General features: G+C 46.3%; 1 protein-coding gene across 1 annotated transcript in view; it reads right to left on the reverse strand.

Annotated features, from left to right (window-relative positions):
- Window positions 1–12186, reverse strand: part of ptpn2b (protein tyrosine phosphatase non-receptor type 2b) — a 53874-nt gene extending 41688 nt beyond the window's left edge. The window contains exons 1-4 of the mRNA XM_017716929.2: window positions 11888–12186; window positions 7020–7110; window positions 4915–5015; window positions 327–425 (exon numbers count right to left, since the gene is read on the reverse strand). Coding sequence (XP_017572418.2) covers window positions 327–425; window positions 4915–5015; window positions 7020–7110; window positions 11888–11944 — 348 coding nt within the window. The 5' untranslated portion in view covers window positions 11945–12186. The remainder of the gene's footprint in view (window positions 1–326; window positions 426–4914; window positions 5016–7019; window positions 7111–11887) is intronic.
- Window positions 12187–12584: the final 398 nt, after the last annotated feature.

The following is a 12584-nucleotide window of genomic DNA, read 5'->3' on the forward strand; positions in this document are numbered from 1 at the left end:
CAAACCGTAGAAATAGCCCAGGTTATATTAATCCTGTGCTACAACTCAAACCGTAGAAATAGCCCAGGTTATATTAATCCTGTGCTACAACTCAAACCGTAGAAATAGCCCAGGTTATATTAATCCTGTGCTACAAATCAAACCGTAGAAATAGCCCAGGTTATATTAATCCTGTGCTACAACTCAAACCGTAGAAATAACCCAGGTTATATTAGGGGTAACTGAACTTGACCAGTGCTAAAACTGAAGCGATATTAAAAGAAGACGCAATGTGTCCCCAAACTGTAGACAGTGTGTCCAGCAGGTGTTTGTTTAGCAGCACTTACTGAGCCTTTCTCCATCACTCTGTTCAGCATGATCACCGCTTTGGTTCTCTGCTCCCAGATCATGAGCCAGAAATGACCACAGGTCGTCCTCAGAGGGCCCTGAGAACCAAAATACCAGACACTGGTTTTCATACAATGTTACAACGTGTGTGTGTGTGTGTGTGTGTGTGTGTATGTGTATATGTGTGTGCCTATTGATTGATTATTTATTTATATATTTATGTCGTTGCTGTCAGAGCAAAGCCTTGTATCTCCAAAAGGGTAACTTTACAGGAGAAGGAAACAACACACTTTACTTTTCATGTAAGTCTATGGAACCAGACATTTTGGGCCGTTTCTTTTGGTTAAAATTCCTTGTGACATTTTGACACAACGTAAAGGGAAAGAGGTATTTTCAAATTAAGTCCAAAAACAGAAAAATGGAGACATGGAGTTTCGTTCATACAGCAGCGAGTTCCACACGCACATTATATATATATAATGTATAACATTATATGTATAATAATATAATTCTACATTACACACATGTACATTACCTACATAGAAAACCTCATTTCTCCAAAACGGGAACTTCACAGGAGAAGGAAAAAAAGTTTAACCAGAATTTTTTTCCAAATAATTCTGGGTCGTTTCTTTGGTTCTGTTCATCATGAAATTTACACACAACATATATATGTGTGTGTGTGAGATGTATGTATACATATATACATACACACACACAGACACACTCTTCATTATTCCTGATGTTGAAAAACAGAACATTACATAAACGATGGGTGGTCTGCAACGTTTTGCCCAGTACTGTATGTACATACCTCATTTCTATTTAATAACAATAAGGCATTTATTACACATTACATATATGCAAGCAGCTAGTTGCAATTCATCCCATACGTATTATATACAAGTTTCTATATACAACACAGGTTTTCTAAGTCTAACCTCAAATCCAACCCAAACCTCAATCTCAATCTCAAAAATGAAACAAATAAGTAAGTTGTACAAAACAAGGACCGGGAAATGTGTGAAAACCTGCACACACACACGCACAGAACCTGGCAACAGCAGTGTTTGTGAAAACACACACTGCTGAGTTAGCGAGCCGCTGAGAGCGCTGTAACAGACTCTCCTACACACACGGCTGACTCAAGCAATTTCAGCTGCCGTGACCTTATAGGCACGTTTCATATCAGACCACAGATGTAAGTGGGCAGTAGATGTCTGCTGTTAACAAAACGAACTGCAGATTCCATCTCGCCGCACCTCCCATACAACCTGCTGCTTCTTATGAACCTGGATGACCTTTTCGCTGCATCTAGATCTGCGGCTCTCAGAGGCTGCTGAACTCACGTCTGGTGAAGCCCATTAACCTTCATGTTATCCTCAAATTTACTAACATCTTTTATCTTCTGTGTTGATTTAAAACCTGATATAACCTCAGGGCCCAAATTGTTACAGGTGCGGTTATGTTAGACTAGGCGCGTTACAGGTGCGGTTATGTTAGGCTAGGCGCGTTACAGGTGCGGTTATGTTAGACTAGGCGCGTTACAGGTGCGGTTATGTTAGGCTAGGCGCGTTACAGGTGCGGTTATGTTAGGCTAGGCGCGTTACAGGTGCGGTTATGTTAGACTAGGCGCGTTACAGGTGCGGTTATGTTAGGCTAGGCGCGTTACAGGTGCGGTTATGTTAGGCTAGGCGCGTTACAGGTGCGGTTATGTTAGGCTAGGCGCGTTACAGGTGCGGTTATGTTAGGCTAGGCGCGTTACAGGTGCGGTTATGTTAGACTAGGCGCGTTACAGGTGCGGTTATGTTAGGCTAGGCGCGTTACAGGTGCGGTTATGTTAGGCTAGGCGCGTTACAGGTGCGGTTATGTTAGGCTAGGCGCGTTACAGGTGCGGTTATGTTAGGCTAGGCGCGTTACAGGTGCGGTTATGTTAGGCTAGGCGCGTTACAGGTGCGGTTATGTTAGACTAGGCGCGTTACAGGTGCGGTTATGTTAGACTAGGCGCGTTACAGGTGCGGTTATGTTAGACTAGGCGCGTTACAGGTGCGGTTATGTTAGGCTAGGCGCGTTACAGGTGCGGTTATGTTAGGCTAGGCGCGTTACAGGTGCGGTTATGTTAGGCTAGGCGCGTTACAGGTGCGGTTATGTTAGACTAGGCGCGTTACAGGTGCGGTTATGTTAGACTAGGCGCGTTACAGGTGCGGTTATGTTAGACTAGGCGCGTTACAGGTGCGGTTATGTTAGGCTAGGCGCGTTACAGGTGCGGTTATGTTAGGCTAGGCGCGTTACAGGTGCGGTTATGTTAGGCTAGGCGCGTTACAGGTGCGGTTATGTTAGGCTAGGCGCGTTACAGGTGCGGTTATGTTAGGCTAGGCGCGTTACAGGTGCGGTTATGTTAGGCTAGGCGCGTTACAGGTGCGGTTATGTTAGGCTAGGCGCGTTACAGGTGCGGTTATGTTAGGCTAGGCGCGTTACAGGTGCGGTTATGTTAGGCTAGGCGCGTTACAGGTGCGGTTATGTTAGGCTAGGCGCGTTACAGGTGCCGTTATGTTAGGCTAGGCGCGTTACAGGTGCGGTTATGTTAGGCTAGGCGCGTTACAGGTGCTGTTATGTTAGGCTAGGCGCGTTACAGGTGCGGTTATGTTAGACTAGGCGCGTTACAGGTGCGGTTATGTTAGACTAGGCGCGTTACAGGTGCGGTTATGTTAGACTAGGCGCGTTACAGGTGCGGTTATGTTAGGCTAGATGCGTTACAGGTGCGGTTATGTTAGGCTAGATGCGTTACAGGTGCGGTTATGTTAGGCTAGATGCGTTACAGGTGCGGTTATGTTAGGCTAGGCGCGTTACAGGTGCGGTTATGTTAGGCTAGATGCGTTACAGGTGCGGTTCCCTTAGTTTAGGGCTCTAAAGCAGAGGGAAAATATTTTTATTATAAAATTCATGTTATAGTGACCTCAATATCACCCAAAACAACCAGAACTAACGTGTGCAAGCCTGGACTTTAACTGACCCCAAAGAACACGGATGATACATACAGAGTGTGTTCAGGACAATGAAAACAATCATGTTAATGTCCCTTTTTGTTTCAGTCTCTAAGATGGAAATATGTAAATGACCTCTATTCTGATTGGCTGAGCCTCATTCGGAAATCAGTATGAGGTGTAATACTCCCTATATTTTCAGTGCGAGTCGGCGGAGCTAAACCGCTGTAGGCTCAACAGGTACATACTTACATACAGGTACAATACATTGCCTGTGGAGTCACGTGACGACACGCGAGGTAGTACGTATTTAAGGGGACAGTATCCGAACGTGGAGTGGGGAAAGAATTAACAGAGTTTTTAAAAAATCTAAATAACCGTCATGGGCAAGATTGCATTTGTTGGAGGTTCTGAATGTCTGTTTCGATTACTTTTCAGTTAATCACCCAGCCCTAAGCCCCGCCCTCTGATTAGTCCCAGGTGTTCCTTGTTTCCCCCTCAGTGTATTTACACCCCTGTGTTTGCTCAGTCACTTCGTCTTGCGTTGTCTGTTACTCTGTTGCCCGTTTTTACTGGTCTAGTTGTTGAGTTTTGTTTCTTGTGAAGTTCTGTTTTCTCCTCTGTTTTGCTGCATCATGGACTTGTTTGTTCCACAAACCTCTGTTATTCTAGTTTCTGAACTGGACTAAATCTGATTTAAATAAAAGCAACTCACACTTGCATCCAGCCTCTTGTGTTACTCTGACAATACTTAAAACGTAGCAATGAAACTATAGAGGTGGGATTTTTCATTGTGCACTTCAATGAATCAATAAGTCAAACCACAGCTGGAAAAGCAGGATGGTGTCTGAGCAACACATCTGGAGAAAACGCAGCTGCTTTTGAGGAAATTGGAAAACAAACTGATTAGTCATAAGAATAACAAATTACCCACTATTATTCAGATCCCTGAGTACTCCATCAATGTTTCACCACTCTTACTAAAGGGGAATTCCACCCTTTTAATTTCAGCATATCTTAAGGGTTCAGATGTAAACCGAGCCGTTCAGAGCGCGCTCCGTTCTAGAGAAACACTGAGTCAGAGCCGTTCACAGTGGTGGTGATAGGAACTAGACGTCCCCCTCTAAAAGCTCCTCACAGAAAGTTCCTACATGAACTGGTTCTGAATTCACTGCCTGATGACTGAGACGCTGTTTTATGAGAGTTTAGAGAACTTCAACTCCATTCATGGTGGAGGGAGACATGCAGGGCGCTGTGCAGCAAAATAGTACCCAAAGAAAACTCATTATTCCAGATTTTCCACTTTTTTCCACCATCAACATTCGATATAAGCTCAGAAGACTCGTGTAGGTTCTCTGGTGGTTCTGATGGTAAATAATGTGTCTATATCTGTGTTGTAGTCATGGCGACGCCTGGTTCCCATCACCACCACTGTAAAGACGTCTGGACCATTTCACACCAAACCACCCTGAATGATTATCTCGCTGGATTTTCCTTTTAACAGGCCATGAGGGAACACGTATACAAACTGTGTGACATACATGAATTTCGTACATTTCACATACATGTATTTCTTAACGGAACCATGTCAGACAGAACTGACCTGAGTTAGGATGTAACTTCTTTGGGCTTCGTCCATCTGCACCAGGCTCGCGTTGATGTAGTCGTTCTCTGTGTTTCCCAGCTTCACCCGACTGTGATCGACTGAAACATTCCAACAATCACACACACGCAGGTTTAGACAGACACAGGAATCACACTGGCTTACTTTTATTTACAAATCGCTATCTGTCCGTGTGCCAGCTTCCATCTCATCCATGATCTCTATAAATAATCAGACTCACTGTAGTGACTGGGTCACCTGCCAGGGACCGAGAGTTTTTACTCAATCGGGAAAATCTGCTTTTAGCACCAGTGAGCTGGAATTCATGGAGTGAGCTGGAATTCATGGAGTGAGCTGGAATTCAATCTGAGGACTGACGACCGAGGAGGGAATCTGAGGACTGACGACCGAGGAGGGAATCTGAGGACTGACGACCGAGGAGGGAATCTGAGGACTGACGACCGAGGAGGGAATCTGAGGACTGACGACCGAGGAGGGAATCTGAGGACTGACGACCGAGGAGGGAATCTGAGGACTGACGACCGAGGAGGGAATCTGAGGACTGACGACCGAGGAGGGAATCTGAGGACTGACGACCGAGGAGGGAATCTGAGGACTGACGACCGAGGAGGGAATCTGAGGACTGACGACCGAGGAGGGAATCTGAGGACTGACGACCGAGGAGGGAGTCTGAGGACTGACGACCGAGGAGGGAGTCTGAGGACTGACGACCGAGGAGGGAGTCTGAGGACTGACGACCGAGGAGGGAGTCTGAGGACTGACGACCGAGGAGGGAGTCTGAGGACTGACGCCCGAGGAGGGAGTCTGAGGACTGACGCCCGAGGAGGGAGTCTGAGGACTGACGACCGAGGAGGGAGTCTGAGGACTGACGCCCGAGGAGGGAGTCTGAGGACTGACGACCGAGGAGGGAGTCTGAGGACTGACGCCCGAGGAAGGAGTCTGAGGACTGACGCCCGAGGAGGGAGTCTGAGGACTGACGACTGTGTGTGTGTGTGGGGGGGGGGGGGGGGGGGGCTGAGGACTGACGACTGTGTGGGGGGGGGACCTGAGGACTGACGACTGTGGGGGGGAGGACCTGAGGACTGACGACCAAGGAGGAAACCTGAAGACTGACAATCGAGGAGGAAACCTGAGGACAGACGACCGAAGGGGGGAACCTGAGGACAGACGACCGTGGGGGGGGGGACCTGAGGACAGACGACCGTGGGGGGGGGGACCTGAGGACAGACGACCGTGGGAGGGGGGGGACCTGAGGACAGACGACCGTGGGAGGGGGGGGACCTGAGGACAGACGACCGTGGGGGGGGGGCGGCCTGAGGACAGACGACCATGGGGGGGGGCCTGAGGACAGACGACCGAGGGGGGGGACCTGAGGACTGACGACCGAGGGGGGGGACCTGGCGATTGAGGCTCATGGAGGGAACAAGGGGATGGTGCATGAGGAGAGAACCAGGAGGGCAGCACCCGACAAGGGAACCAGGAGGCTGGCAAAGGAGGAGGAAACTGGAAAGCTAGCACTGAAGCAACTTAGGAAGCTGCCACTGAAGAGGCCTCATGTGTCCTCAGGCACAGGCAGACCTGCAGCTACATCCCCAGATAGAGGCACGGGAAGGGAAGTGGCTGTGCCTTCAGTGGTTGGGGTGGTGCCGTGGTGCCGCGAAATGGGGCCCACCTGGCGGCAAGCATCGGAGCATCAACCCCACAGCTCCCACATGCACCCATCGCTCATTCAGCAATCGGCAGCATTCCATCAGTTTAGCCTCATTCTCTGAGAAGAGCCGCTCCTGAAGGGCAAACAAACTCATCCATTTTGAGGGCCTGATCTTTTACACAGGAGGCGCGTTGAAGCAGGACGCAGACTCGAGTTTAATGTTTATCACGAGGATAAAACAAAACAAAAATACTACAGCACGGAGCACGGCCAGCACAGGGAAAACAACACAAGACACGCCAAAGCGCAGAAGACAATAACATCATTGTGACACAACTGCAGCTTATGAGTCAACAGTGCATGTGAGACCCAAAGAGAGAGAGAGATGCATGAAAGGTCACCATTCCAGGAAAAACAAAAGGCGGTTACTCACACGGGCTGACGTCTCTGTATCTGTTGCGGTTGCGGTTCTCGGGATATTTTGCCACCTTGAAAGAGCATTCCTGAGACTGGTTGCGTATTTCCTAAAGGGAAAGAAATGCAGATAGAGGTTTTTAATGGTAACAGCTTCATCTGTTGATGCAGTGCCTGACTAAAACCACCCATAAGACATAAAACAAGAACACAGTGTGAGAACGTGACTGGAGTCTTCCTTAAAGCATCACCCCAGCATTTTTCAACCCAACCTCTACCTACTTCACCTGTCGCGTTCCGTCGACTAAAACAGACAATTCTGTTTCAGAAGTTTACTTGGATTAACAGAAATAACAGAAAAATCAAATCACCCAAAACTATTCAGTTACGTGAATAAACTTGAAACGCACAGCCTATAGAAGATGCAGGGATAGGCGGTCAGTCCAGCGGTCAGCAGCACGCTGTCCTGTTGTGGCTCCACAGCAGAATTAGGTTTGTGCTTTAAAGCGATTAAAAACAAGCACTGCTCACTGCTGCTCATCTCACTCTGACTGGACTCACGTGAAGCTGGTTGTCACGGTAACGTTTACTCTAAGCGGTCCTCCGCGCACGCGCGTCATTTTGGATCCAATTACTTGCAGTGAGCATGTAAACGGAGATTTTCATCAGATTGTTGAGTAGAGTGGGAATGAACACCTCAGTCTGAATCTGTAATCAGAATGTGTTCAATCAGACTGTCAAAAGCTTCGCATGTTAACACAGCCAGCGTAACGCCGCCGAAACCAGCCGAGCTTTGCTAACATCACATCAAAGTTGCATACTTCCCCATTCGCATCTGACTCAAAGTAATGACAATAACTCATTAATTTATTCTCTATGATAATTATCATTTATTATTTATTCATTTTTACTTATTTCTGCCTAATATGTGCACGTTTATGTGCAAGCATGTGTCTTTGTGCTGTAACACTGCAGTTTCTCTTTGGGATCGATAAAGTTCCATCCATCCATCCATCCAGCGAGATAAACTGCCTATCTAACGATCTATCTTTCCAAACGTTCATTCACCTCTTTAACTAAACTGTCTTTCTTTCTATCGATTTATTCATCCATCTATCTAGCGAAATGGTTAATCTATCTATGCATCCTTCCATCTACCTTCCTACCTACCTATCCATCCAACCAAGTACACTGTCTATCTAGCCATTCAGTCATGTATTCATCCATCCATTCATCCATCTATCTAGCTAGATTGTCTATCAATCCATCCATCCATCCATCCATCCATCTATTCATCCATCCATCCACCCATCTATCTAGCTAGACTGTCTATTAATCCATCCATCGCTCCATCCATCTATTCATCCATCCCTCCATCCATCTATCTAGCTAGATTGTCTATCAATCCATCCATCCCTCCATCCATCTAGCTAGATTGTCTATCAATCCATCCATCTCTCCATCCATCTACCCACCCATCCATCCATCCCTATATCCAGCCATCCATCCATCTATCCCTCCATTTATCCATACATCTATTCCTCCATTTATCCATCCATCTATTCATCCATCCAGCTAGACTGTCTATCAATCCATCTATTCATCCATCCCTCCATCTACCCACCCAGCCATCCATCCATCCATCTATTCATCCATCCATCTACCTAGATTGTCTATCAATCAATCCATCCATCCATCCATCCATCCATCCATTTATCCATCCATCTATTCCTCCATTTATCCATCCAGCTAGATTGTCTATCAATCCATCCATCCATCTATTCATCCATCCCTCCATCCATCTATTCCTCCATTTATCCATCCAGCTATTCCTCCATCCATCCAGATTGTCTATTAATCCCTCCATCCATCCATCTATTCATCCATCCATCCACCTATCCATCCATCTATTCCTCCATTTATCCATCCATCTATTCCTCCATCCATCCAGATTGTCTATTAATCCCTCCATCCATCTATTCATCCATCCCTCCATCCATCTATCTTGCCAGATTGTCTACCAATCCATCCATTTATTCATCCATTTTCCAACCACCTATTCATCCATCCATCTAGCTAGATTGTCTATCAATCCATCCATCCATCCATCTGAAGGTTAAGATATTACGCTGGAATGTTCTCGCGCTCCCAACAGATGCAAATCTGCCAAACATGAAATTGTGCATTAAAGGTGAACCTGCTAAATGTGGGAGAAACTTGCGTGGCCTCGTCTTTCCACTGCATTTCCCCAAGCAACTCGAATACGCACCACTGCATACGTGATAAACGTTTCTATTATTGCGGCCACAACACTCATTGGCATTGCAGCCCAACAAGAATTTAAAACTACAAGTCTAACAATATAGACACCAAACGCACATCACAGATGAAGCAGCCGAGCATTTCTTTAATGTGAGTCTGCTGGAGCGAGACTTCGTAATCGGTCCAGATCAGTGGGGAAGAATCCAGCTAAATAAACAAACGAATAAACAAACAAACTCTCGGCTTTGTACAACAAATCTAAGCGCTCATCTTCTAACCATAAACTAATGACCAGCCTGAGTAGGTCCTTAAAATAGCCGCAGCAACTTACTGGAAATTCCAGCGAGCTGTAAGATAGTCAGAATGTCTGTCTGGCCAAATAAACCTCATACTTAGCTGTGACCAATACTATACTGCTCTCTGGGACTTGGGCAGGATTATTCATGGCTTGACCACCTCGATCAATGACTTCTGTGCACCCGAATTATCCCCGAAAAGACTTGGATCATTAGCGAAGTAAAACCCCTGTTTCAACACTCACTGTCCACTTTATCAGCTCCACTGACCGTATACTTTCACTCTGTAGTTCTACAGTTACAGACTGTAGTCCATCTGTTACTCTGATACTCTGTTACCCTGTTCTTCAGTGGTCAGGACCCCCATGGACCCTCACAGAGCAGGCACTATTTGGGTGGTGGGTCATTCTCAGCACTGCAGTAACACTAACATGGTGGTGGTGTGTTGGTGTGTGTTGTGCTGGTCTGAGTGGATCAGACACAGCAGTGCTGCTGGAGTTTGTAAACACCCCAGTGCCTCTGCTGGACTAAGAATAGCCCACCAACCAGCCCTCCTGTGGGCAGCGTCCTGTGACCACTGATGAAGGACTAGAGGATGACCAACACAAACTGTGCAGCAGCAGATGAGCTGTCGTCTCTGACTTTACATCTACAAGGTGGACCGACAAGGTAGGAGAGTCTAATAGAGTGGACAGTGAGTGGACACAGTGTTTAAGAACTCCAGCAGCTCTGCTGTGTCTGATCCACTCAGACCAGCACAACGTCAGTGTTACTGCAGTGCTGCAGTACCTGCTCTGTGAGGGTCCATGGGGGTCCTGACCACTGAAGAACAGGGTAACAGAGTATCAGAGAAACAGATGGACTACAGTCTGTAACTGTAGAACTACAGAGTGCAGCTATATAGTAAGTGGAGCTGATCAGATAAGGGGTACAGTCTTACTGCCCACCTCTAGTACTAATGCCTGGGCTCTGGGGAGGATGATCGTTCGCAGGCTGGTGTTGGTCCCACATCTGAGTCCCATCATGGACTAATGACCCAAATCTGTGCAGCAGCGCTGGAGCTGGAGCTGGAAACGCCAGCTAGATTGGATAAAGCCACTGACAGGCAACTAAGCTGCTCCTTTAATTGAGCTTAGCCACACAAAACTCGCCCAAATGAGGCTCAAAGTGTCCAATACAGCCAATTCGGTGCGGACAGACTGTCAGTTTACAGCGCTGGAAACTTCACGGAGCTTTAGCTTTAGCTTAGCATAGCCTAGCCTGGTAGCTTAACAAAATAACACCGCTTTCAGCTTTTAAAATCAATTCTGAACATCTCCCAACACCAGCTAGCACCCCCAGTGTGTCCACACTTTAGGACTGAATTTCGCTTTTTCGCTGAAATGTCTTAAAAATGTAAGTTCGCGTAACGGCGTCTGTTAGCAACGGGCTAACTCAGCTAGCTTAGTTAACCGTTAACTTCTCCAACTCCGCTTTTCTGATCGATTTGCGGACTAAAAACCCCCATTTCACGTCTTTGGTTGAGTAATAAACTCATTTAATGCATATACATGAGCATTTCTACGCTCCAGCAATCCTACAAAATAGCGCGAATCTGAAATCAGCTTCTCGCTCGAATTCCCCCGTTCCACCTTAAATGGTGCCGCAGCTGCACCGTCTGCCTAGATTCGGCCTCAGGCGCCGGAATGGAACTGCTGCGCCATTTAAGGTGGAACGGGAAAGTTCGAACAAGAAGCTGGCGAATTACGATGAACCAGCAAACACAAGCCTGGTGTTGAGGTTTATTGGTTGATAAATATTTTAACGAGTGGTAAATAAATCAACTGGTTGAGGCTTGGCTGTCTTTAAATGTCGTACCAGCACATAGGTATATCCATAGGTAAAAATGCTCTTTTAAATGGGTAGCGTAACATGATCCGCGGTGGCTGTGTTTATTTATGAATTAATTATGCAGATTTGCTGCTAACTAAAGCTTGACTCTTCAGCTTAACCGCTGTCTGTCTCTTCGGTGCGATGGAATTACATTACGGAGCAGATCTAAGACGAAGCGCAATTCAGCTTCGAATTTTCCCGCTCCACCTTAAATTGTGCAGCAGTTGCATTCTGGCAGTTCGGGCGCTAGAATGGAACCGCTGCACCATTTAAGGTGGAACGGGGAAATTCGAACAAGAAGCTGGAGAATAAATCTCGGACTGCCGGGCGTCTGAGCCTAGTATTTTAAAAAGTATCGACACCAAGTGTAACACGGTTGGTTAGTTAGTAAGACGGATAGTTAATATGTAAATTTGTTTGGTTGGTAAACAGAGAGACGGTAGTTTAGCGGGTTTACCAGGTAGAGGTTCTGCCACCGGCCTTCGGAGTCAATGTCCTCAAACCCGTGGTCCATTTCTGCCTTCGGTCACTCTCTCGCCCGGTTTAAACACAAATACATAACACTATAACAAAGCGGCGGTCATTCCTCTCGCCTTCGCTGATCCACGAACATAAAAAAACTAAAATAATAACATAAAAACACACACTCTCACACTCACACACACACCCTCACACTCACTCTCTCACACACACTCCGTCCGGTTCGTACGCGCTTGACATCTAACACTGAACTGCGCAGCGCAGCACAGTGGCGCCCGATTCGCGCAGGTCATGGATCAGCTGTAAAAACAGAAAATAAAAGTTAAACTCCAGTTAAACACAAAAACAGAGAACCATCACTTTCACATCTAACGCCGAGTGCTGTTCTCATAAACTGAAAAAAACTGTGGTTATAAGCTGAAAATAAATAAATAAATAAATAAATATTTTAGTTACTGCTTTTGAAAATTACTCTGAGACCCTGGCAGCCCAGCTGAACCAGTAACATTGAAACCATAAATGTACATATTAAAAATGAAACTATGGTGAAAACAAAGAAGGATATTTTTCTAAAAGTGCAAAAAAAATCAAACAAACAAACCTCAAATGCAGTTTTTTATATTTTGTTTATGTTAATGCTTTTTTTTCCTGGAAAATGTGGCTTTGTTTTAAAC

The sequence above is a fragment of the Pygocentrus nattereri genome, chromosome 27 (assembly GCF_015220715.1).
Source record: "Pygocentrus nattereri isolate fPygNat1 chromosome 27, fPygNat1.pri, whole genome shotgun sequence".
Classification (NCBI taxonomy): Eukaryota; Metazoa; Chordata; class Actinopteri; order Characiformes; family Serrasalmidae; genus Pygocentrus; species Pygocentrus nattereri.